Genomic DNA, 24,371 nt, shown 5'->3' on the forward strand with positions numbered 1-24,371 from the left:
AGGCGGGGTCAGCGCGAAGTTTGCCGCTTCCTATTGGTTGATTATAGATAAAACCACGCCCACGTGGCTCAAACCGCGCCCCTTTCCGGTGAGGGCACACGTGGTGCCCACGGGGGGGCGGGGGCGGCGACACCACGAATTGTCCCCGAGGAGGGCATCGAGGGGTCCCTGGGCATTTGGGGGTCTCTGGACATTCAGGGGTTTCTGGGTGTTGGGGGATCCCTGGGCATCGAAGGAGTCCGTGGGCATTTGGGCGTCCCTGGGCCTGAAGAGGTCCCTGGGCATTGAAGTCTCTTGGGCATTGAGGGGTCTCTGGGCACTGAGGGGTCCCTGGGCATTTAGGGATCCTTGGACATTGAGGGGTCCCTGGACATTTAGGGGTACCCGGGCATTGAGGGGTCCCTGCCCATTTTGGGGTCCCTGAGTGCCCACCCAGGGTTGTCTCCCCGTTCGTTTTGGGGTGCCAGGGGACACGGGCAGCGCTTTTTCTTCCCTGCTTTTCTAAGTACTGGTTCCCTCTCCCCAGTGCCCCCCCCCGCACTGGCTTTGGGGTCACAGCTCAGTGCCCACTGCGGTGCCCTCGTTATCTCGGCCCCGTTAATTAACAGAGCGCGGTGCCAGCGCCTGGAGAGGTGCCCGGTGGCCGTGCCAGCTCGGCCATGTCCCAGTGGGGGTGACACCACATGGCACTTTGTCCTGTCCCTGGAGGTGACCTGGCTGTGCTGCCACAGCTGGTGCCCACCTGGGGTTTGTCCTCGTCCTCTCCAGGAAGGGATCCTGGGCACCGGGATGGAACCAAGGTGGCACTGGGATGGCATCGAGGGTGGCACTGGGATGGGACAGGGCTGACACTAGGGTGGCACCGGGAATGGCACTTGGATGGCACTGGGGGTGGCATTGGGATGGCACCAGGATGGCACTGGTCAAACTGGGATGAGCTGAGCTCATCTGGGATTGGTCAAACTGGGCTGAACTGGGCTGAGCTGAGCCAAACTGGGATAGGCCGGGCCTGGTTAAGCCGGGCTGAACTGAGCCAAACTGGAGTGGGTAAAACCAGGCTGAGCTGAGCCGAGCAAGGCCAGTAAAGCCAGGCTGGACTGACCCGGGTTGAACCAGACTGGGCTGAGTCCAACTGGGTTGAGCTGAGCCTGGTTAAGGTGGCCTGAACTGGGCTGAGTCCAACCAGGACACTCCAAACTGGGCCGAGCCTGGTGAAACCAAGCCAGGCCAGTGGGCTGAACTGGGCTGAGTGGTTCTGGATGGAACCCAAACCAAGCCGAGCTGAGCTGGGCTAAGCCTAGTTGAGCCAACTGGTCCCAGTAAGACCCGACTGGTTCCAAGCGGTTCCGATCCATCAGACCCTCCCCGAGCAGTCCCGATCCTACGAGAGCGGACCCGAACGGTCCCGACCTGACCCGAGCGGCTCCGATCTGACCCGACCCGACCCGAGCCGACCCGAGCCCCCTCCTCTGAGGGGGTCCGTGACGTCACGGGCGGGGCGGCGCCGCTCGGGGCCGCGCGGCGCGCTCCCCTCTCGGCCGCTCCCGCCTCCCGCGCCCCGGCCGGGCCCCCCCGCGCCCCCCGGAACCCCCGCCCCGCTCCGCCGCCTCCCTCTGCCGCCCCGCCCGGGCCCCCGCCCCGCTCCGCCGCCGCCCGCCGCCCCGGCCGGGCCCCCCCAAACCGCCCCCCCGCCCCTCACGGCCGCCTCCCGCCCCGCCGCCGCCGCCGCCGCCGCCGCCGCGCCCTGAGGTGAGTGCGGGCCCCCCCCCCGCCCCGCCCCGGTATTGTTGTGGCGGAGCTGCGGGGGCGGGAGGAGGAGGGGGAGGCGCTTTGTTCCTCCCGGTACCGGGGATCGCCACCGGCTCCCCCCCCACCCCCGCGATCCGCCCGTGGATGGGGGGGCCGGAATCGCCCCCTCCGCCGCTCGGAGCCGTCGGTGCAGCGGGAAATCCCCCCCACGGTAACGGCAGCGGGGAGCGGGGGGTGCCGGGGGCGCGTGGCTCGGGCGGGCAGCGCCGCGGGGAGCTGGGGTGGCAGCGTGTGGGGACCGTGGGGTGGCACCGTGTGGGGACCCGGGGGTGGCACCGTGTGGGGACCCCCCCGGCCGGGCCCCTCCGGGCACTCCCGGAGTATCCAGCGCCGAACTTGGGCACCGCGGGGCCGCCGGCCTGGCTGTGTGTGGCACCCCGAGGGTGGCTGTCCCCGCTTTGGGGACCGCGGCCGTGCCCCTGGCACCCCGGCCATGCCCTGGGCACGCCGTTGGTGCCCCGTGGCCTGTGGCACCGTGGCCGTGCTTTGTCCCTGTCGCCGTGCCTGTTGCAAGCCCAGCTGTGCCTGTTGAGCCCCAGCCGTGCCCACGGCAGCTTGGCCGATCCCGTGGCACCCCAGCTGTGCCCAGGGCACCCCAAACTGGCCTGTGGCACCCCAGATTTGCCTAGGGTGCCCTGGCTGTGATCGTGGCACCCCGATTTTTGCCCGTGGTACCCTGGCCAGGCCTGTGACACCCCCCCCAATCTGTTCCCGTGGGACCCCCGACTCTCCTCCCTATGGCACCACAGCTGGCACCCCAGATGTGCCTGTGACACCTCGGCCATGTCCCTGGCACCCCAGATGTGCCCCTGACACCTCGGCCATGTCCCTGGCACCCCAGATGTGCCCCTGACATCCCAAATACCCCAGATGTGGCCGTGACACCCCAGCCATGTCCCTGGCACCCCAGCTGTGCCCCTGACATCCCAAACGTGGCTGTCACACCCCAGATGTGGCTGTGACACCCCAACTATGCCCTTGGCACCCCAGATGTCCCTGTGACACCCCAGATGTTCCTGTGGCATCCCAGATGTGGCTGTCACACCCCAGCTGTGGCTTTCACACCCCAGATATGTCCGTTGCACCCCAGCTGTGCCAGTGCCACCCCAGCGGTTCCTGTCACACCCCAGCTGTGGCTGTCACACCCCAGATATGGCTGTCACACCCCAGATGTGCCCATCACACCCGAGCTGTGCCAGTGCCACCCCAGATGTTCCTGTCACACCCCAGCGGTTCCTGTGACACCCCAGCCGTGCCCATCACACCCCAGCTGTGCCCGTGCCCCCCTCCCCCCCGCCCCAGGAAGCCCGGCCGGGGGTGTCCCCCATTCCCACGGCCCTTCCCGTCCCCCCACCCTCCCGGAAATCCTTCCCGAGCCGTCACCGGGGCCCCCCCGAGCCCCCCCGGCTTCCTGCTTCCCGCCGGCCGGGGCTGAACAATTCCCGGCCGCATCCTGCCCGCCCCGGGGCACCCTCGGGGCACCCCCGGCGGCACCGGGGGGTCCCGGGCAGGACGTGGGGGGCGGGAAGCGGCCGCTCCTTCCCCGGGGCGTGGGGTGCCCCCGGCCTCGTGACACCGCGGCCTCAATGCCGCCTTGTGCCCGCGCCGCCCGCGTGACCGCGCCAGCGCCGCTGCCCCGTGGCACTGAGGGGGCCCCGGCGTGGCCGTGTCCCCTGGCAGGGACCCCGCGGTGTCCCCAGCGCCGCCCCGGTGCCATGGCCGTCGTCGCCGTGCTGCTGGTCCTCGTCACCGCTGCCAGCGGCGCTGCTGGCACCCCGGGGGCGTCGTGGAGCGCTGTGCCCAGGAGGACCGTGCCCTACGAGGGTGAGTGCAGGGCACTGGGGACGGGGCGGGGGCTGCTGTCACCAGCTCGGGTGGCTTTCGTCCTGTCCCTTCCCAGACAGTGTTGGGTGGGTGTCCCCAAAACTGGGCTGTGGAGGGACACGCGGGGATGTGCCAGATGTGCCATCCCCAGTCCTGGGCCAGCACCTGGGGACCACTGCCCCGTGCTGTGTCCCTTGTCCCATCCCTGTGCTGTGTCCCCTCTCCTATCCCTGTCCCCATCCCTCTGCCAGGTCCTTTGTCCTGTCCCTCCTCCATGTCCCCTGTGTCCATACCCTGCCACCACCCTGTCCCATCCGTCCCATCCGTCTGCGTGTCCCTTGTCCCATCCCTCTGCCATTTCCTGTCCCCACGCCCTGCCATCTTCCTGTCCCGTCCCTTGGCCATGTCCCCTGTCCCCATCCCTCTGCCATGTCCCCCTGCCCTGCCAGCACCCCGAGGTTCTGTCCTTGTCCCGTGCCAGCAGTGTCTGTCCCTGCCCCGTGCTGTCACCCTGTGTCCCCATGCCGTGCCACATTCCCCTGTCCCCATGTGGTGGCAGTGCCCCCTGTCCTCTATCCCTGTCCCATGCCACTGTCCCCATGCCTGAGACTTCAGTCCCTTCACTGTGTCACTGTCCCCATGCTGTCCTCCTGCCATGTCCCTTGTCCTGACACCTGGAGCTGTGCCTGTCCCGTGTCCCTTGTCCCCACTCCTTTGCTGTGTCCCTGTCCCTGTGCAGTGTCCCTTGTCCCCACCCTGTGCCGCCCCCGTGCCGTGCCAGCCCCGTGTCCCCGTCCCCGCCCGGGGCCCTGGCGCTGTCCCCTCAATGGTTCCTTTCTGCAGAGCCCGGGGGTGGCCGGGGGGCACGGGGGGGCACGGGGGGGTCCCTGCAAAGGCCACTGTGTTCGGTGACAAAGGGACCTTTGTGTGCCACGGGGCCGGGGGTGGCCGGCAGGGGCGGGGGGTGCCCTCGGGGGTCCCTGCCCTGGGTCCCCTTGTCCCCAGAGAGCTGCGGGGGGGGTTCCCAGCCTGGTGTCCCCACAGAGCTGCAGGAAGGGTCCCCAAGTTCCCACAGAGGTACAGGGGGGTGCCAGCCTGGTGTCCCCACAGAGCTGTGGGTGGCATCTGGCAGAGGCTGGGGGTGCTGTGGGGTCCCAGCCCGGTGTCCTCCCATTCTGTGCTGTCCCATCGCGCTGTCCCTGTCCCCACAGAGCTGCAGGTGGCATCTGGCAGGGGTTGGTGGGTGCTGTGGGGTCCCAGCCCGGTGTCCCCCCATTCTGTGCTGTCCCATCGCGCTGTCCCTGTCCCCACAGAGCTGCAGGACACTGCCAAGCGTTTCTCCCAGGGCGGGGTCTCTCACTACCTGACGCTGACGCTGGACGAGGCCGAGGCGCTGCTCTACGTGGGTGCCCGCGAGGCCGTGTTCGCCCTGGCCACGGGCACCGTGGAGCTCAAGGCGGCGGTGAGGCCTTGGGGCACCCCAAAATCAGGGGGGCACTTGGGGTGGGGGTGCCCTGCCAGCCCCTGACCCCTGTGCCACCCCCAGATCTCCTGGGAGGCGCCCCTGGAGAAGAAGGCGGAGTGCGTGCAGAAGGGCAAGAACAACCAGGTGGGCACAGGGTGAGGGGGGTTTGGGGGCACCGTGCCAGCTCCAGGGCTGTGTCCTTGTGTCCCTGTGCCATGCCCTGTGTCCCCATGCCGTGCCACATTCCCCTGTCCCCATGTGGTGGCAGTGCCCCCTGTCCTCTGTCCCTGTCCCGTACCGTGTCCCCTGTCCCCACTCCTTCACCACTGTGCCACTGTCCCTGTGCCACGTCCCTTGTCCCCATGCCCACAATGACAACCCCTTCACTGTGCCACTGTCCCTGTGCCACGTCCCTTGTCCCCATGCCCACAATGACAACCCCTTCACTGTGCCACTGTCCCTGTGCCGTGTCCCTTGTCCCCACTCCTTTCCTGTGCCACTCTCCCCGTGCTGTGCCTCTGCTGTCCCTCGTCCCCTTTACGGTGCCACTTCCCCAGTGCCACATCCCTTGTCCCCATTAATGTCCCCTGTGTCCCCTCCCAGACCGACTGCTTCAACTACGTGCGCTTCCTGCAGAGCTACAACAGCTCCCACCTGTACGCCTGCGGCACCTACGCCTTCCAGCCCAAGTGCACCTACATCGTGAGTGGGTCCCCAAATCCCTGTCCCCAGTGTCCCCTGCCCTGCCCAGGGGTGGCCCTGTCCCCAGGGGTGGCGTTCAGGGTGGCTGTCAGAGCAGGTTGGGGGTGTCCTCTGTGCACTTGGGGTGTCCCAGATGATCCTTCTGGGACAGGGGCAGTCCCTGATGGGTCATCTTGGAGGGGTCCCTGTCCCCAAGAGGATCATCAAGAGGTGTCCCTGTCCCCAGGAGGGTGGCCCAGGGCTGTCCCTGTCCCCAGGAGGGTCATCCAGGACTGTCCATGCCTCAGAAGAATCATCCAGGGGCATCCATGTCCCTCATCCAGGACAGTCCCTGTGCTGTGGAGGGTGGCCCCAGGCTGTCCCTGTCCCCAAGAGGGTCACCTGGAGGGTGTCCATGTCCCTGGATGACGCAGACATGACCCAGTGCCCCCCACCCCCTGTGCCCCCAGGAGCTCTCCGGCTTCACCCTGGACCCGGTGGCATTCGAGGACGGCAAAGGCAAATGTCCCTACGACCCCACCAAGGGCCACACCGGCCTCATCGTGGGTAGGTGACACCTCTGGGGACACGGGGGGTGCCACCCGTGCCCGCCACCCCCCTTAAACACCTCCCCCACAGACGGGGAGCTCTACTCTGCCACCTTCAACAACTTCCTGGGCACGGAGCCCGTCATCCTGCGCAACCTGGGCCCGCACTACTCCATGAAGACGGAGTACCTGACCTCGTGGCTCAATGGTGGGGACACCAGGGGACAGGGGACACGGGAGGGGACGGGGGACACGGCACGGGTGTGACAAGGTGCTTTTGCAGAGCCTCACTTCGTGGCGTCGGCCTTCGTGCCCGAGAGCGCGGGCAGCGGCAGCGGCGACGATGACAAGGTTTACTTCTTCTTCAGCGAGCGCGCCGTGGAGTACGACTGCTACGCCGAGCAGGTGGTGGCACGGGTGGCACGGGTCTGCAAGGTACGCCTAGGCACACCTGGGGACACCTGGGGGCACCTGGGGACACCTGGGGACGTGTCCTGAGCTGTTTCGGGGCTGGGTTTGGGCTATTGAGTATGACCGCAACACTGAGCAGGTGGTGGCACGGGTCTGCAAGGTACCTTGTCCTGGTGCCCATGGTGGCCTTGCCCTATTGCCCATGGTGGCCTAGTCCTGGTGCCCATGGTGGCCTCTTCCTGGTGCTCATGGTCACCATGGTGGTCTTGTCCTGGTGGCCTTGGTGGCCTGATCCCAGTGCCAGTGGTCAGCATGGTAGCCTTGTCATGGTGCCCATGGTCAGCATGGTGGCCTTATCATGGTGCCCATGGTGGCCTTGTCCTGGTGCCCATGGTGGCCTTGTCCTGCTGCCTGTGATGTTCATGGTGGCCATGTCCACGGTAGCCCCTGGTGGCCTTGTCCTGGTGCTCGTGGTGGCCTTGTCCTGAAGGCCATGGTCACCATGGTGGCCTTGTCCTGGATACCCATGGTGGCCTTTTCCTGGTGCCCGTGGTCAGCATGGTGGCCTTGTCCTGGATGCTCATGGATGCTCAAGGACATGGCCTTGTCCTGGTGCCCGCGGTCCCACAGTGGCCGTGTCCTGGTGCCCACAGTGGTGGGTCCTGGTGCCCATGGTGGCCTTGGTGGCCATGTCCCAGTGCTCATGGTGGCCTTGACCTGGTGCCCGTGGTGCCCACAGTGGCCGTGTCCCGGTGCCCGCAGTGCCCACAGTGGCCATTCCCGGTGCCCGCGGTGCCCACGGTGCGTGTTCCCGGCAGGGTGACGTGGGCGGCGCGCGCACGCTGCAGAAGAAGTGGACGTCGTTCCTGAAGGCGCGCCTGGTGTGCTCGGCCCCCGAGCAGCAGCTGCACTTCAACCGCCTGCAGGCCGTGTTCACGCTGCCCGGTGCCCGCTGGCAGGACACCGCCTTCTTCGGCGTCTTCCAGGCCCGCTGGTGAGTGCCCGCCGTGCCCGGCTGGCCCTGGTGGCCCTGTCTCTGTCACCATGGTGGCCTTGTCCTTGTGCATGTGGTGGCCTTGTCCCAGTGCCCATGGTGGCCTTGTCCCGGTTCCCCTGGTGGCCATGGTGGCCTGGTCCCAGTGCCCATGGTGTCCATGGTGTCCTGGTCCCTTTGCCCACCCCTGGTGTGCCCACAGGGGTGACGTGGACGTCTCTGCCATCTGCCGCTACCCCATCCTGGAGGTGAAGAAGGCCTTCGAGGGGCCCTACAAGGAGTACAGGGAGCAGGCGCAGAAATGGGGGCGCTACTCGGGCGAGGTGCCCACGCCCCGGCCCGGCGCGGTGAGAGCGGGGCTGGGGCTGCTGGGGCCAGCTGGGGGCTGCTGGTGCCCTCTGAGGGGTTGGCATCCGTCCCTGGGGCTGCTGGTGCCCTCTGAGGGGTTGGCATCCATTCATGGGGCTGGTGGTGCCCCCTGAGGGTTTGGGATCCATTTGTGCCCCCTCAGATGGATTGGGATCCATCTGTGCCATCCTAAGATGGATTTAGGACCCATCTGTGCCATCCTGAGAGGGATTGGGACCCACCCCAGTGCCCCCCTGCCCTCCCCTGTGCCCTGACAGTGTCCCAATGTGCCCTGCTTTCCCCCCGTGCCCTGCCCCGTGCCCTGACGGTGCCCCCTGTGCCCCTGGCAGTGCATCACAGACTGGCACCGCCAGAACGGCTTTGCCAGCTCTCTGGAGCTGCCCGACAACACGCTCAACTTCGCCAAGAAGCACCCGCTGATGGACGAGCCGGTGCCGCCCCAGCGCGGGCGCCCGCTGCTGCTCAAGAGGGATGCCAACTTCACCCAGCTCGTGGTGGACCGCGTGGCAGGGCTGGACGGGGCCACCTACGAGGTGCTCTTCATTGGCACAGGTAATGCCAGGGGACAGGGAATGCCAGGGGACAGGGCACAGGGATAGGGGGCACAGGGGACAGGGCACCAAGGGGCAGGGCATAGAGGGATCAGGGCACTGAGGAGACATGGCACAGCAGGGACAGGGCATCATGGGGACAGGGCATCATGGGGACAGGGTACAGCAGGGACAGGGCATCATGGGGACAGGGCATAGCAGGGACAGGGCACAGCAGGGACAGGGCATCATGGGGACGGGGCACAGCAGGGACAGGGCACCGCGTGGGCAGCCCGGGGTGCCCCGTGGCTGATGCCCGCTGTGCCAACCCGCAGGTGACGGCTGGGTGCACAAGGCGCTGGATTTGGGCACCCGCATCCACCTGGTGGAGGAGCTGCAGGTGTTCGAGCCGGCCCAGCCCGTGGAGAGCCTGGTACTGGCGGGCACCAAGGTGAGCGTGCCAGGGGTGCAGGTGGCGGCGTCACCGCAGTGCCACCCGGCAGTGCCACCTCACCGCTGTGCCCTCCCTCCCCGCCCTGGCAGAAGCTGCTGTTCGCCGGGTCCCGCCTGCAGGTGGCACAGCTGCCCCTGGCAGAGTGCGGGCGCTACCAGTCCTGCACCGACTGCGTGCTGGCACGGGACCCCTACTGCGCCTGGAGCCGCAACGGCAGCGCCTGCGTCCGCACCGACGGGCACAACGGGTACCATGGGCACCCGGGGCATGGGCACCGCGGGCAGCGGGGTGGTACCGGGGCATGGGGATGGCACCCAGGGCACGGGGATGGCACCCAGGGCACGGGAATGGCACCCAGGGCATGGCCAGGGTGGAGTTTGGGAAGGGTTCTGTCCCCAGAGGGTGCTGAGCACTGCCCAGGGAATGGGCACAGCCCCAAGGAGCTCCAGGAGCCTTTGGATTTTGGGGTGTCTGTGCAGGGGTGCCCAGGGTGGCATTTTGGGGTGGGATCAGTGATCTCTGGGGTACCCCCTCACTGTGCCACCCTCCCGCAGGTCCCACCTGGTGCAGGACGTGCTGAGCTCCGACACCGGCGCCTGCTCCGTGCCACAGGTGGCCAAGCAAGGTGAGACCCTACTGGTGCCACACAGGTGTGCCCATGGCATCCCATGGATCCCATTTCATCCCATCCCATGGACCTCATCAAATCCCATCCCATCCCATCCCATCCCATCCCATCCCATGGATCCCATCTCATTCCATGGATCCCATCCTATCCCACCCGATCCCATGGACTCCATCTCATCCCCTGGATCCACTCCCATCCCATCTCATAGATCCCATCCCATAGATTCCATCCCACCCCATCCCATGGATCCCATCTCATCCCACCCCATGGACCCCATCCCATCTCACCCCATGGATCCCACCCCATCCCATCCCTGCCACCCCATGGACCCCGCCCGTCCCATCCCGTCCCCGCTGACGGCCGTGTCCCCGCAGGCTCCCTGACCCCCAAGAACGTGACGGTGGTGGCGGGCACCGACCTGGTGCTCACGTGCCGCCTGGCCTCCAACCTGGCGCGCGCCCTCTGGACCTTCGAGGGCCGGGCGCTGGCGGCGCAGCAGGTGCTGGTGCTGGGCGAGGCGCGGCTGCGGGCGCTGGTGGTGCCCGGCGCGGGCGCCCAGCACAGCGGCACCTACCGCTGCCTGGCCGAGGAGCAGGGCGCCCGCCTGCCCGCCCAGGAGTACCGCGTGGCCGTGCTGGCCGGCCCGGGGGCGCCGCTGGAGACGCGGGCGCCGCTGGAGAGCCTGGGCGTGGTGTGGGTGCTGGCCGTGTGCCTGGGCGCCCTGTGCCTGCTGCTGCTGCTGGCCGTGCTGTCGCTGTGGCGCCGCCTGCGCCACGAGCTGGGCAAGGGCGCCAAGGCCATCGAGAGCACCCTGGTGTACCCCATCGAGCTGCCCAAGGAGATGCCCAGCCCGCGCTTCGTGCCCAGCGCCGCCTCCGACTCTGACGAGAAGCTCTGGGACCCGTCCAGTTATTACTACTCGGACGGGTCGCTGAAAATCGTGCCCGGCCACGCCAGCACGGCGGGCACGGCCTGCTGCCGCAACGGCGGCCCCGGCGCCGCCTCCCCGCCCGCCGCCATCCCCGGGCAGCCGCTGCACTCGCCCACCCGCATCCACCTGGGCCCCCTGCGCGGCTCGGCCTCCAACGGCTACATCCGCCTGGCGCTGGGCACCGAGGAGCGCCCGGCCTGCGCCGACCTGGCCGAGGAGCTGCGGCGCAAACTGCAGCAGCGCCAGCCCCTGCCCGACTCCAACCCCGAGGAGTCGTCGGTGTGAGCCGTGCCCAGCCCCGCTCCGGGAGCTGGCGTGGGCACCGCGGAGCGGGCACGGCGGAGCTGGCAGCTGATCCGGCTGGGGATGGGCACCTGGCATCGGAATCCAGCTGGGGACAGGTGCCTGGCATCGGAACTCAGCTGGGGATGAGCGTCTGGCACCAGAATCCAGCTTGGGATGAGCGTCTGGCATCAGAACCCGGCTGGGGACGGGCACCTGGCATCAGAACCCGGCTGGGGACAGGTGCCTGGCATCGGAACCCGGCTGGGGATGAGCGTCTGGCACCAGGATCCAGCTTGGGATGAGCGTCTGGCATCAGAACCCGGCTGGGGACGGGCACCTGGCACCAGGATCCAGCTGGGGACAAGTGTCTGGCATCAGGACCTAGCTCAGGATGGGCGCCTGGCACCAGGATCCAGCTGGAGATGGGCACCTGGCACCAGGACCCAGCTGGGGATGTACACCTGGCACTGGCACCCACCTTGGGGACAGGATTGCCACGCTGGTACCTGCCCTGGGGACAGCAGGGTGAGCCCAGTACCCGGCTTGGGGACAGCAGTGTCACCACAGGATCCACCCTGTGTCACCCCCAGTGCCGGTGCCCACCTTGGGGACTGATAGGTTGGCACTGGTGCCCACCTTGGGGACAGGATTGTCACCCTGGCACCCAGGATTGTCACTTGGGCACCTCCCTTGGGGACAGGGCTGTCACCCTGGCACCGCTGCCACCCAGCCGTGCCACTCCGGGCTCCCGGTGCCACCACCTTCGGTACGGTGTCCCCATGGAGGGACAGACGTGGGGACACCCCCGTGCCCGCCTTGTGCCCGGTGCCCTCGGGACGATTTTTTTGGGCCGATTTCGGGTTTTTCTCCCTGACATTTTTCTATCTCCACCCCTTCCCTCCGTGCCCCCTTTGCCAGGGCTCTGTGCCCACCCTGCCCTGGCTTTTGTCCCCTTTGTCCCCTCCTGTCCCCAACCCCTGCACGCGCCCCACCCCTTTTGTATAAGCCCCCCCCACCCAGTGTAATTTATTTGTTACCAAAATTATATTTATTTGCTGTAAATACCTGAGTATTTTTATATTCATAATAAAAGGACTTCCAAAAAAATCCAAAAAAAGCCAAAAACAAATCCCGGATTTTTTTTTTCTCTTCCTCTTTTCTTCTTGGGGAGTTCTGGGGGGGTTTTGCAATTTTTGGGGAAGTTTGAGGAGGTTTTAGGTGGGTTTTGATGAGGTTTTTAGGGAGGTTTTAGGGAGGTTTTGGTTGAGGTTTTGGGAGAATTTTTGGGGAGGTTTTGGGGGAGATTTTGGGGAGGTTTTTTGGAGATTTTTCCTGAGGTGTTGGGAAGTTTTCGGGGATTTTTTTGGAAGGTTTTGGGGGAGTTTTTAGGGAATTTTGGGGAGGTTTCGGGAAAGTTTTGGTTGAGATTTTGGCGAGTTTTTGGGGGGGTTTTGGGGGAGTCTTTGGGGAATTTTGGGGAGGTTTTGGGAAAGTTTCGGTTGAGGTTTTGGGGAGGTTTTGCGGGAGGTTTTGGTCTCTCCCCCCACGGTGCTGAGCTCATGGAAAAAGCTCCAGCGGGGCTAAAAAAGGACAAAACCGGAGCCGTTCCCAGGCGGGGGGGCCGGGCCGGGCTCCCCCCTCCCCTCCCCGGGGCGGCTCCGCTGGGAACAGCGCAGGAAATGGGGGAGGGGGCTGGAACGGGGTCGGGGCCGTGGGAAATGGGGCTGGGGGCGGGCTGGGAATGCCACGGGGGGAAGGGGAGCCCAAGGACACCCCAGTACAGGGGAGGGACCTCCGGGACGCCCCTAACGGGGATGGGGACCCCCATTATTGCTGTGGGACCCCAGTTTCTGCTGTGGGACCCCCATTTCTGGGCGGGGAGGAGCTCGGGGACCCCATAAAGATTTGGGGAAGACCCCTGGGAACCCCGAGTGGGGGAGGATGGGAGCCTTGGGGCCCCCCTAATGGGGAGTGGGAGCCCTGTGGGTGCCGTTGATTATGAGGGTGGGGCTTGGGGACTCCAAAATTCGGGGTGGGGGGCGAACCCCGGGTCCTCAAAGGGGGCTTTGAGCGGCCCCTGGCGCCCCCCGGCGGCGGCACCGGGTGTGGGGAGTGCGCATGCGCCGCAACGGTTTGGAAGCGGCGTCCTTCGGCTGCATTCGGCCCTTCCCGGATCCCTTCGGCATTTTCCGGCCCTTTTCACGCTCTTTCGGTTCTTTCCGCCTGCACTCGGCCCTTCCCGATCTCGCTCGGCTCTTTCCGCTTCTCCTCGTTCCTTTCGCCTCCCTTCGGCCCTTTTCGATCTCACTCGGCTCTCTCCGCCGCCCCTCGGCTCTCTCCGCCCCGTCCCTCAGCGCCGCCGCTGCCATGGCCGGTGGTCGCCGCTCGCCGCCCGCTCCGTGCTGCCCGGGCCGGGCGGCGATGCCCTCTCCGTGCTGCCAGGGCCGCGTGGCCGTGCCCAGCGTGCACCAGAGCCTGTCCGAGATGGACTTCGAGCGGGGTCCGGGGGGCTCCGGGGCTGGGGGCGGGAGGGCCGGGTCAGCGGTACCGGCGGAGCTCCGTGTGGGGTACCCGGTACCGGAGGGACACGGCGGGGGGGGGTCTCCGTGTGGGGTACCCGGTGCCGGAGGGGCACCGGGGACTCTGGGCAGGGGTTGCCGTAGCGGAGGGGGCACGGGAAGGGCTGGAGCAGCGGTACGGGGGGCTCTGGGCACCGGTACCGGGCAGGGCCCGTGGCTGAGGCGGCTCCGCTGCCCGCAGGGATCTGGGCGGCGGCGCGGGACGGGGACGAGGCGCGGGTGCTGCAGCTGCTGGAGCGGCGAGGGGACCCCGCGGAGCCCGACCTGGCGGGGTACACGGCACTGGTACACCGGGGGCACCAGGGGGCACGGGGGGCACCGGGGGCTCTGACCGGGTACATGGCCCTGGTACAAAGGGCACGGAGGGCACCAGGGTCTTCGGGATCCCACCCTGGTGGAGAACGCGGCCCTGGCACGGGGGCACCGGGGGGTCCGGATCGGGTACGAGGGGCACGGAGGGCACGGGCGTCTTTGGGGTCGATCCTGCCCGGGCACACGGCCCTGGTACCGGGCGTTCCAGGGGTACCTGGCACCGGGATCCCGGGGGTCTTTGGGGTCGGTCCTGCCCGGGCACACGGCCCTGGCACGGGGGTCCCGGTGAGGGCTGAGGCAGCGCCGTGCCCGCAGCACTACGCCAGCCGGAACGGGCACCTCGGCGTGTGCCGGCTGCTGCTGGAGCGCGGTGCCCCGTGCGACGCCCGCACCCCCGGCGGGGCCACCCCGCTGCACCGCGCCTGCTACTGCGGGCACCGCGCCGTCACCGAGCTGCTGCTGGCACACGGAGCCGACCCCGCCGCCACCGACGGCGACGGCAGAACCGGCCTGCACAAGGTGGGCACCGGCACCGGGGGGGGCACGGGGAGAGCCCAGAGTGGGTGGGGGGCCACAGTGGGATCCCAAAGTGAGGGGGGACACGGGAGGGCCCCAAATGATCGGGGGGGGGGGGGGGCAATGCCCAAATTAGAGGGGGCACAGGGGGCATCGCTTGCCCAAAGCGGGTGGGGGGCACGGGGAGCACCCCTTGACCAAATTAGAAGGGGGAACAAGGGGCACCCCCTGCCCAAATTTGAGGGGGACACAGAGGGGTCCTCTGCCCAAATTAAAGGGTGGAGGGGGACCCCAATGCCCAGATTAAAAGGGGGCACAAGGGGACATCCCTGCCCAGATTAGAGGGGACATCGGGGGACCCCAATGCCAGGTGGGGGTCACAGGGGGCACCCCCTGCCCAAATCGGGAGGGGGACGCGGGGCTCCTCCTCCCGCAGGGTGCCCGTGGGTGGCTCTCGGGTGCCCGTGGGTGGCTCTCGGGTGCCCGTGTGCCCCCGGGGTGACACCGGTGCTCCCCAGGCCGCCGAGCAGGGGCACCGCGAGCTCTGTGCCCTCCTCCTGCGCCAGCGCCCGGCCCTCGCTGCCCTCCGCGATGCCAGGGGCCGCAGCCCGCGGGACGGGGCGCACCCGGCCGTGTGGGACCTGCTGGACACCTGAGGGGACACACAGGCGACAACCGGGCCCGGGAATTGTCGCGGTCCCGGTGCCCGTCCCGGTACCGCCGCTGCCGCCTCCGTGTTCCGCCAGCATGCCCCGCCCACGACCCGCCATCTCAACCAATCACCTCCCGCCATTCCATTGAAGCCCCGCCTTTCTTCCCATGTAGCCAATCAGCACCTGCGGTGCCTTTAGGGGCGGGGCTTCGCGGTGTAAACAGCCCCCGCCGGGGGGGGGGGAATTTAAAGGCGCCGCGTCCTTTTTAACCGGGCCCCTCCCCCGGAAACCGGGACGCCCCCGCGCGGCACCGAGCACACCCAGGTACAGATATAGAATTTTTATTAACCCATCTGACAAAAAAATAACCCCAAAAAAAAAACCCTCCGTGAAATCAAAATTCCACGGTCGGTCTGACAACCGGGGCTTGGGGGGAGGGGCAGAACCGGGAGGGGGAGGCCCGGCCCCCTCCCCCCCTCTCCCCATCCCCCCCGCGGCCCGAGCTCCCCAAAAATACAAATCAAAACCTGAACAATAAATAGGAATTCCCCAGGGGGGAGGAAAAGGAGGGGTTTGCATAGAGGAAGATTTAATAAAAAAGGTTTTTTTTGTTTTTTTGTTGTTTTTTTTTTTCCTGGCTTATTATTAATTATTATTATTATTAATTAATTATTATTATTATTTCTAAAATCTCCCCACTGAAGGAGCTAGGAACTGATCGTCGAGATGTGATTAACAAAAATAATTCAACCTTCTCCCAATAACTTACAGGAGTTCACCCAGGGGGAACTTTTGTGCTTATTTTTGTTTTTTTTGGGGTCAAGCTCTGACCCCAAAAAACCCCAGGGGGGTTTGGGGGGACCCTCAGCCCCCTCCTGCCTGTACAACTTTGGTCACTAGCGCTGTGTCACCCCAAAATCCAGACCTCAAAGTCAGACCCCAAAGTTCGGACCCCAAAATCCAGACCTTAACGTCCAGACCCTAAAATCCCCGGGCCAGCAGGGAAGGGGCTGGGATTTATCCAGGAGACCCCAAAAACACCGGAGAGGGGTCGGGATTCCCATCCCAGGATATCCCAAAATGGTGGAGGAGACCCCAAAGGGCTGAGGAGACCCCAAAGGGCTGAGGAGACCCCAGAGGTTTGCAATTCCCATCCCAGGATGGGAAGGAGACCCTAAAGTGATGGAAATCCCATCCCAAGGATCCCAAAGGTTTGGGATGTCCATCCCGAGGGTCCTGGCAGGGGTGGGACGCCCACCCTGGGATTCCTGGCAGGGTTGGGGTGTCCATCCTGGGGTCATGGCAGGGTTGGGATAGAGCCTGGAAGGTTTGGGGTTCCCAGAAGGTTTGGGATGGACCCTGAAAGGATTGAGATGTCCACCCTGGGGTATCTGGAAGGGTTGGGATGTCCATCCCAGGGTTCCTGAAAGTTTTGGATGGACCCTGGCAGGGTTGGGGTGTCCATGTCCATCCCAGGTCCCCTGGCAGGGTTGGGGTGTCCATCCCAGGTCCCCTGGCAGGGTTGGGGTGTCCATCCCAGGTCCCCTGGCAGGGTTGGGGTGTCCATCCCAGGTCTCCTGACAGGGTTGGGGTGTCCATCCCAGGTCTCCTGGCAGGGTTGGGGTGTCCATGTCCATCCCAGGTCCCCTGGCAGGGTTGGGGTGTCCATCCCAGGTTTCCTGGCAGGGTTGGGGTGTCCATCCCAGGTCTCCTTGCAGGGTTGGGGTGTCCATCCCAGGTCTCCTGGCAGGGTTGGGGTGTCCATGTCCATCCCAGGTTTCCTGGCAGGGTTGGGATGTCCATGTCCATCCCAGGTCCCCTGGCAGGTTGGGGTGTCCATCCCAGGCTCCCCACGGCGCACACCCAGACCCGAAGCTCCCTGAGCCGTTGGCGCCGTGCCCGCGCCGCTCCGTCCGTCCCAAACCGAGCAGCAGCAAATCCCAGCTCCTCCATCCCCACCACGCCTCCTCCTCATCCTCATCCTCCTCCTCCTCCAGCGGCTCCTCCTACCGGGCAAGGTCCCTGCACGGGGCACGCCGGGCACGCCGAGGCGGCCGGCGCGGCCGGGGTCAGATGGAGTTCTCCAGGCCGCTGTGGTTGCTGCGCCGGCTCAGGCAGTTCCTCTCGTTGAGCAGACTCGTGGTCTCGTCGGCCGGCGCCGGCGGCTCCGGCTTCTCCGCCGTGGCCGGGTCGGCCTTGGGGGTGGCGCTGTCGGGGGACTGGGGACAACTGTCCATGCGCGAGGCCAGCAGCCCGTTCTGGTACTCCTGCCGCGTGATCTGCGCCGGGACAGGGCGTGGGAGAGGGCAAGGGCGGGTCCCCGTCCCACCGAGGGGTAGGAGACCCCCAAGTGTTGGAACTCCCACCCCAGAATGAGGCACTGATGGAATTCCCATCCCAGAGTGGGGCACTGATGGAATTCCCATCCCAGAATGGGGTAGGAGACTCCAAAGTGTTGGAATTCCCATCCCAAAATGGGGCATGGATGGAATTCCCATCCCAAAGTGGGGTGGGAGAGAGCAAAGGGGGAAATTCCCATCCGAAAGGGTCCTCCCAGCCCTGGTGGGTCGGGAATCCCATCCCGAAGAGTTTTCCTGTCCCCGATGGGTCAGGAATCCCATCCCAAAGGGCTCTCCCAGCCCTGATGGGTCGGAATGGGGTGATGGGTCAGGAATCCCATCCCAAAGGATTTCCCAGCCCTGATGGGTCGGGAATCCCATCCCAAAGGGTTCTCCCAGCCCTGATGGGTCAGGAATCCCATCCCAAAGGGTTCTCCCAGCCCTGATGGGTCGGGAATCCCATCCCAAAGGGTTCTCCCAGCCCTGATGGGTCAGGAATCCCATCCCAAAGGGTTCTCCCAGCCCTGACGGGTCGGGAATCCCATCCCAAAGGGCTCTCCTGTCCCTGACGGGTCGGGAATCCCATCCCAAAGGGTCCTCCCAGCCCTGATGGGTCAGGAATCCCATCCCAAAGGGTTCTCCTGTCCCTGATGGGTTGGGAATCCCATCCCAAAGGGTTCTCCCAGCCCCGATGGGTCGGGAATCCCATCCCAAAGGGTTCTCCTGGCCCTGATGGGTCGGGAATCCCATCCCAAAGGGCTCTCCCAGCCCCGTTCCACCCGGGAGCGCTCACCTTGACGAACTGGAGGTCGGTGAGGGCGCGCACGCTGAAGTCGGCCACGTACTGCGCGCCGCCCGCGTTGAGCTGGTTGTTGCTGCCGCTGACCGGCGACGAGCCCGAGTCCGAGCGCTCGTGGTAGCTCAGCGAGGCCGAGCGGTTCAGGCCGCTCATGTGGGACGGGGAACGGATCTCTGGGGGGGCAGGGAGGGTTGGGATCATCCTCTGGTCTCTCCCGAAATTCCCGATCCCAGTTTTGCTCCCCCTGGAATAATTCTGAAGAGCTCATCCCCTTAATTTGGGTTTTTCGCGCCCGTTCTGAAGGCGGAATTCTTTGGGTTTCTGGAATTGCCTCGTGGAGGTTTAGGTTTAAGTTTAGATTTAGGTTTAGTAAAATAAATTTAAAGTTTTTAGGGTGGGATTCTAAAACTTAAAGTCTTCCTAACAGGGCAGGTTTAACAAGAATCCCATTTTCCTCCCTGGTCTAAATCCAGAATGTGTTTCTGGAATTCCTTCATGGAGGTTAAGCTTTAGGTTTAGGTTTAAGGTGGGATTCAGAACTCTTCCTAATAGGGCAGGTTTAACAAGAATCCCATTCTCCACAGGGAAAAGGAGTTTAACTTCTGGAATCCCACCCTAAACCTAAACTTAAAGCTAAACCTCTGTTGTCCCCAGGACACTGATGGGGTTGGGAACCTCTGGAATCTCCCGTTCCCGGCAGCAGCTCCGACCCGGGGATCCCGGGAAGGTTCTAGAGATGCTCACCAGATCCAGGAGGAGGACTCAGGGCCATCACCCCGTAGTAGGAAAAGGCTCCTGCCTCGAACTTCATGCACTCCTTGCCAGCCTCCACCTCCACCTTGCCCTGCAGGGAGAAACAACAAAGATCCACAAACAGATCCCAAGGGATGAGATCCTGTGGGAATTGTCCAAATCCCAAGGGAAGAGATCCCATGGGAATTGTTCAGATCCCAAGAGATGAGATGCCATGGGAATTGTCCAGATCCCAAGGGATGAGATCCCATGGGAATTGTCCAGATCCCAAGGGATGAGATCCCATGGGAATTGTCCAAACCCCACTGGAATTGCCCAAACCCCAAAGGATGAGGTGCCATGGGAGTTGTCCAGATTCTGAGGGATGAGATCCCACAGGAACTGTCCAAATCCCATGGGAATCGTCCAAATCCCAAAGGGTGAGATCCCTCAGGAGCTGCCCAAACCCCAAGGGATGAGGTCCCTCAGGAATTCCCCAAATCCCTCAGGAATTCCCAAACCCCGGGGGCTGAGGTCCCTCAGGAATTCCCCAAATCCCTCAGGAATTCCCAAACCCCGGGGGCTGAGGTCCCTCCGAAGGGCCTCACCTGCAGGATCAGGATGAAGTAGTCGGCCGGTTTGTTCTTGCAGTACAGGAAGTGCCGCGGGGATTTCTTGTTCTCCTCATCAAACTTCAGCTCCTGGATGACGTCGGAGTACTTGAGGAGCCGCAGCAGGATCTTCTCCGAGATGAAGTTGGAGGTGAAGAGGGTCACCTCTGGAGAGGGGGGAGAAGGTCAGAGATGGCTTAGATCCCTCCAGGTGGAAGTGAATGTCCATCCTGGGATGGTCTGGGAGACCCTTGGGGCTGGAATGTCCATCCTGGGATGGTCTGGGAGACCCTTGGGACTGGAATGTCCATCCTGGGATGGTCTAGGAGACCCTTGGGGCTGGAATGTCCATCCTGGGATGGTCTAGGAGACCCTTGGGGCTGGAATGTCCATTCTGGGATGGTCTAGGAGACCCTTGGACCAGAATTCCCATCCTGGGATGGTCTAGGAGACCCTTGGGGCTGGAATGTCCATCCTGGATGGTCTGGGAGACCCTTGGGGCTGGAATGTCCATCCTGGAGGACTCCAAAGGACCGGGATGTCCATCCCAGAGGTCCCAAAGAAGCCATCAAGACCCAAGGCACCAGGACACCCATCCCCAACGTTGTCCCCTCCCATTTTGGCTGGGATGGACACAACAAAAAGTGGAACAAGAGCCAAAATTTCTGCTGGGAGTGACCAGAGGGGACACAAGGACTTTGTGAGCTCCTTCAGCTCCAAGATCCTCCAGTCCCCAGGATGTCCCAGCCATGGGATGTCCCCAGGACATCCTGAGCCCTGGGATGTCCCATCCATGGGATTGTTCCCCAGCCCTGGGACACCCAAACTGACCGGTGGACAGGAAGCGGTGGGCGGCCAGCAGGAGCTGAGGTGACACCTTGACCTTCAGCTCGTTGTCGGGGTCCTTGAAGGCCGAGAAGTCCCTTCGGTTCTTCTGGTTGCACACCCTCTTCCTGCTGCGGTTGTCAACTGCAGGGAACAGCGGGGTCACCTCCAGGGGACCACCAGGAACCCCCACAACGGGATTTTGGGGAGGGGGGAGCCCCAAACCTACTGTAGGTGTCAGACTCGTCCAGGATCTCCGACTTGATGATCTCCTCGATGACGTCCTCGAGCGTCACCAGCCCCAGCACCTCGTAGAAGGGGTCACCCTCGCCCTCATTGTTCACCTTCTGCACGATGGCCAGGTGGGACTTCCCTGTGGGCACGGTGAGGGTTGGAATGGGACGGCCCTGAGGCGTCCCCAGGGTGTCCCCAAGACGTCCCAGCCATAGGATGTCCCCAGGGTGCCCCAACCATGGGATGTCCCCAGGGTGTCCCAACCATGGGATGCCCAAAGGATGTCTCAGCCATGAGAGGACCCCATGACGTCCCCAAGATGTCCCAGCCATGGGATGGCCCTGGGATGTCCCCACCCTGCAATGTCCCCAGGATGTCCCAGCCCATCCCATCCCTCCCTGGAGCAATAAACTCATTAAAACCTAAACGAGCCCTTGGGCTGGGCTCCTTCCCAGGGTAATGACACTAATTAAACCTCCAAGGGTAATGACACTAATTAAGCCTCCCAAGGTAATGACACTAATTAACCCCATTAAAGCTGAGGAAGAGGCTGAAGGCACCTTGGGCTGTGGGATCAGCCTGGGGTTCCCGGGATGTCACCGTCACCACCAGGAATTCCCTTTCCCCCACCTGAGTGTCCCCATGTGTCCCCCTCCATCTCCACCCCAAACCTGCCCTGATCCCAAACAAATCCCCTCTGCCCTCACCTGAGTGTCCCCATGTGTCCCCCTCCATCTCCACCCCAAACCTGCCCTCCCTGACCTTCTCCACTCTTTAATTCCAGCCCCCACCAGCTCCTGGGCACTCAGGAAAAGCTGATTTTAGGGGAATTTTAGCTGATTAGGAAAATCTGGGATTTTAGGGGATCCCAGATCCCATTTTCGCTCCTCCCTCGCCCACAGGGCCAGGAAAAGTTGGTGCCTGGAGGGCTGAAGAAACAATTTCATCATTTCTGATGGGGCCACCGGGGTGGGGCCAGGTGGGGTGGGCCAGGTGAGTCAGGATGAGCAGCCAGGGAGTGGCTGTGGCAGAGCAAACACGGCCAAAGGGCACCAGGGAGGCCGGGTTGGGGTCACCAAGGGGGGGAAAACACCCCAGAAACCCCAAAAGGGATGAGGGAGGAACAGCCTGAGGGACAGGGAGGTCCCTCTGTCCCTGGTGGCTCCAGCCTGGCCTTGGGGACACTTCCAGGACATCCCAGCCACAGCTGCTCTGGGAATTCCATCCCAGCCAGGAATTCCTTCCCAAAATCCCATTAAAATCCCCATTCTTCCATTTGGGAGCCATTCCCTGTGTCCTGTCCCTCCATCCCTTGTCCCCAGTCCCTCTCCAGCTCTCCTGGAGGGTTCTGGGCTCTCCTGGATCCTTCCCTTCTCCAGGAGAACATTCCCAGCTCTTCCAGCCCAGCTCCAGAGGGAAATTCCTCACTCAAACCCTGGAGATGGGAAGGAATTGTCACCCCAAGGGTGACATCCCCACCGCCCTGGGGCACAGCTCAAACCCCACAATTAACACAACCACTTTAATTATTCCCTCTCCTGCCTCTGCTCCAGCTCCTGGCCGGGTCAAGGAGCTCCTGAACCCACCAGGAATTTGTGGGGTCACCTCCAAAACCCCAACCCTGCAAATTCCCGGCTCCTGAGCCGGCGCTGGAAAAACAACGGGGCTGGGATTTGTGCCCGGAAGGAAGGAAGGAAAGAGGGAGCCTAAATCCCTTAATCAGGATTGGGGCAGGGAAAGCCTCTGCCAGCAGCCAGGATAACCCCAAGCCCAGCAGCAGCTCAGCACTCACTGGTTCTGGGACAACACATCCCAAATGTTCCCCCACACCTGGAGGGGTTTAGGAATCCCTCAATGTCCCTGGAGGGGTTTGGGAATCCCTCAATGTCCCTGGGGGGGTTTGGGAATCCCTCAATGTCCCTCACCAGCCCAAAAAGGAAGAATTCCTTCCCAAAATCCCATCTAAACCAGAACATGGATTCATGGAATGGTTGGAGTAGGAAGGGACCTTAAATCTGGTGACCTCCGGCCTGTCCCCAAGGTGTCACTCATTCCCTTGGGTTTGTGGCCACTGTGGAGACCCCTGGCACGGGCAAGCTCCAAATCCAGGACATCAAAATCCCCAAATTTTGGGACTTTCCTTCCCAAAATCCCACCTAAACCAGAACATGGACTCATGGAACAGCTGGGGTTGGACGGGACCTTAAGTTTTGTGACCCCCTGCCTGTCCCCAAGCTGTCACTCGTTCCCTTGGGTTCGTGGCCACTCTGGCCTGGCCAGCTCTAACCCTGGAGACCAAAACCCCCTGGAATTTCCCTCCCAGCCCCTCCAGGATCCCCTCCTCACCCTTTTTGAACTCCTCCAGCATGGCGTCCAGCTTGGTGTCGTGGAACACCACGTGCACGGGGTGGTTGTAGAACTTGGTGATGGTCTTGAGGGGCGTGCAATCATCAGGGTCCACGAAGGCCAGGTCCTTGACGTAGAGGATGTCCATGATGTTGGACCTCTCGTCCTCGTAGACCGGGATGCGCGTGTAGCCGCTCTCCATGATCTCCGACATGGTGTTGAAGTCCAGGATGGCGTCGCTGTTGATCATGAAGCAGTTCTGCAGCGGGGTCATCACGTCCTCCACCGTCTTGGTGCGCAGCTCCAGCGCTCCCTGGATCATGTTGAGCTCCTCCCTCACCAGGTCGTTGTAGGGCTCCGTCACCTTCAGCATCTCCACCAGCTTCTCCCGGTTGTAGACGGTGCCGATCTCCTGGCCCAGGATGCAGTCCAGCAGCTTGCTGATGGGGTAGGACAGCGGGAAGGTGACCAGCATGAAGAACTTGGTGACCACGATGGTGTTGGCGCCCACGGCCAGCCCGTGCCGCGAGCACAGCGCCTGCGGCACGATCTCGCCGAAGATGACGATGCCGATGGTGGAGGCCACCACGGCGCCGATGCCGGAGCCGATCAGGTCGTCCAGCAGGATGGTCAGCGTGGTGTTGACCAGCACGTTGCCCAGCAGCAGCGAGCAGAGCAGGTAATTCCCTTTCCTGCGGATGGGCTCGATCCTGCGGGCGTAACGCTTCTCCTTATCCGTCCCACAGTTCTGCACGATCCTCAGCTCCATGGGGTCCAACGCCATCAAGCCCAGGTTGAGCCCGCTGAACATCCCCGACAGCACCAACAAGCCCGCGATCAGAATCACCTGCAGCCACAAGGGCAGCAGCGACTTCTTCTCCTCCAGCACCAGCACGTGCCCGTCGGGCCCTTGGTGCGGCAGCCAGGGCTGCCCGGGCCGCCGCTGCGAGCACAGCACGTAGGTCTTGGCCCTCTCGTCCTTGCGCAGCGGCTGCACCCGCACCCGGAGCAGGGCCGAGGTGTCGCGGGGCTCGGCGGGGCCGGGCCGCACCACCAGGTCCTGCGAGCGCTCCTGGCACGTGGCGTTGCCGCTCGAGGCGTTGCCGCCCGGCCGCAGCTCGGCGAAGGCCACGCGCTCGGCGGCGCCGGGGCCCAGCCCCAGCCCGTAGAGGCGCAGCAAGGCCTCGCTGCCTTCCGTGAGGCGGATGGGCCCGCGCTCGGCCGCCCCCGCCGGTGCCACCGCCGCCGCCGGTTTGGTGCTCTCCTCCAGGCGCAGCCCCAGCACCACGGTGTCGGCCGCGGGGACGGCGCCGCCGGGCAGCGCCAGCAGCAGCAGCAGCGGCGGCAGGAACGGGCCCGGCGAGAGCGGGGTCCCCCCACAGCCGCCGGCGCCGCCGCCCGCCGCCATGTTGGGCACTGGCGGGAGCGTCACGCACGGGCCGACGCGGCCGCGGGGTGACGTCACGCGCGGAGGGCACGCCCCCTCGGGGAACGGC

The 24,371-nt window shown here is 64.4% G+C and overlaps 3 protein-coding genes across 4 annotated transcripts; 2 read left to right on the forward strand and 1 right to left on the reverse strand.

Annotated features, from left to right (window-relative positions):
• The first annotated feature begins 1,526 nt into the window (after positions 1–1,526).
• Positions 1,527–12,058, forward strand: SEMA4C (semaphorin 4C). Of its 2 annotated transcripts, none has more exons than XM_077191798.1 (15): positions 1,527–1,749; positions 3,490–3,633; positions 4,947–5,095; positions 5,180–5,242; positions 5,702–5,800; positions 6,250–6,346; positions 6,419–6,535; positions 6,611–6,762; positions 7,557–7,732; positions 7,935–8,079; positions 8,431–8,653; positions 8,967–9,082; positions 9,175–9,332; positions 9,640–9,710; positions 10,088–12,058. In XM_077191798.1, the coding sequence occupies exons 2-15, from the start codon at positions 3,525–3,527 to the stop codon at positions 10,927–10,929; spliced, it is 2,517 nt and encodes an 838-aa protein (XP_077047913.1). In that variant the 5' UTR covers positions 1,527–1,749; positions 3,490–3,524; the 3' UTR covers positions 10,930–12,058. The 2 variants fall into 2 exon arrangements, with proteins under 2 accessions (XP_077047913.1, XP_054506768.1); XM_054650793.2 differs by lacking the exon at positions 1,527–1,749 and adding an exon at positions 1,790–1,960.
• A 1,074-nt stretch (positions 12,059–13,132) lies between these two features.
• ANKRD39 (ankyrin repeat domain 39) lies at positions 13,133–15,604 on the forward strand. Its single transcript, XM_054650796.2, has 4 exons — positions 13,133–13,429; positions 13,690–13,793; positions 14,136–14,339; positions 14,855–15,604. The coding sequence occupies exons 1-4, from the start codon at positions 13,297–13,299 to the stop codon at positions 14,990–14,992; spliced, it is 579 nt and encodes a 192-aa protein (XP_054506771.2). The 5' UTR covers positions 13,133–13,296; the 3' UTR covers positions 14,993–15,604.
• Positions 15,315–24,329, reverse strand: CNNM4 (cyclin and CBS domain divalent metal cation transport mediator 4). Its single transcript, XM_054650496.2, has 7 exons — positions 22,876–24,329; positions 20,525–20,668; positions 20,302–20,439; positions 19,468–19,637; positions 18,872–18,971; positions 18,122–18,300; positions 15,315–17,268 (listed from the first exon to the last, which is right to left on the reverse strand). The coding sequence occupies exons 1-7, from the start codon at positions 24,281–24,283 to the stop codon at positions 17,059–17,061; spliced, it is 2,349 nt and encodes a 782-aa protein (XP_054506471.2). The 5' UTR covers positions 24,284–24,329; the 3' UTR covers positions 15,315–17,058.
• Positions 24,330–24,371: the final 42 nt, after the last annotated feature.

Source organism: Agelaius phoeniceus, chromosome 30 (genome assembly GCF_051311805.1).
Source record: "Agelaius phoeniceus isolate bAgePho1 chromosome 30, bAgePho1.hap1, whole genome shotgun sequence".
NCBI lineage: Eukaryota > Metazoa > Chordata > Aves > Passeriformes > Icteridae > Agelaius > Agelaius phoeniceus.

Coding starts and splice junctions, on each gene's coding strand:
- ANKRD39 (XM_054650796.2), top strand. CDS start 13,297: ATGGCCGGTGGTCGCCGCTCGCCGCCCGCTCCGTGCTGCCCGGGCCGG. Junction 13,430..13,689: donor CGAGATGGACTTCGAGCGGG/GTCCGGGGGGCT, acceptor CGCTGCCCGCAG/GGATCTGGGCGGCGGCGCGG. Junction 14,340..14,854: donor GCAGAACCGGCCTGCACAAG/GTGGGCACCGGC, acceptor GGTGCTCCCCAG/GCCGCCGAGCAGGGGCACCG.
- CNNM4 (XM_054650496.2), bottom strand. CDS start 24,283: ATGGCGGCGGGCGGCGGCGCCGGCGGCTGTGGGGGGACCCCGCTCTCG. Junction 20,440..20,524: donor GGACGAGTCTGACACCTACA/GTAGGTTTGGGG, acceptor TGTTCCCTGCAG/TTGACAACCGCAGCAGGAAG. Junction 18,972..19,467: donor ACTTCATCCTGATCCTGCAG/GTGAGGCCCTTC, acceptor TTCTCCCTGCAG/GGCAAGGTGGAGGTGGAGGC.
- SEMA4C (XM_054650793.2), top strand. CDS start 1,894: ATGGGGGGGCCGGAATCGCCCCCTCCGCCGCTCGGAGCCGTCGGTGCA. Junction 5,243..5,701: donor AGAAGGGCAAGAACAACCAG/GTGGGCACAGGG, acceptor GTCCCCTCCCAG/ACCGACTGCTTCAACTACGT. Junction 6,763..7,556: donor GGGTGGCACGGGTCTGCAAG/GTACGCCTAGGC, acceptor TGTTCCCGGCAG/GGTGACGTGGGCGGCGCGCG.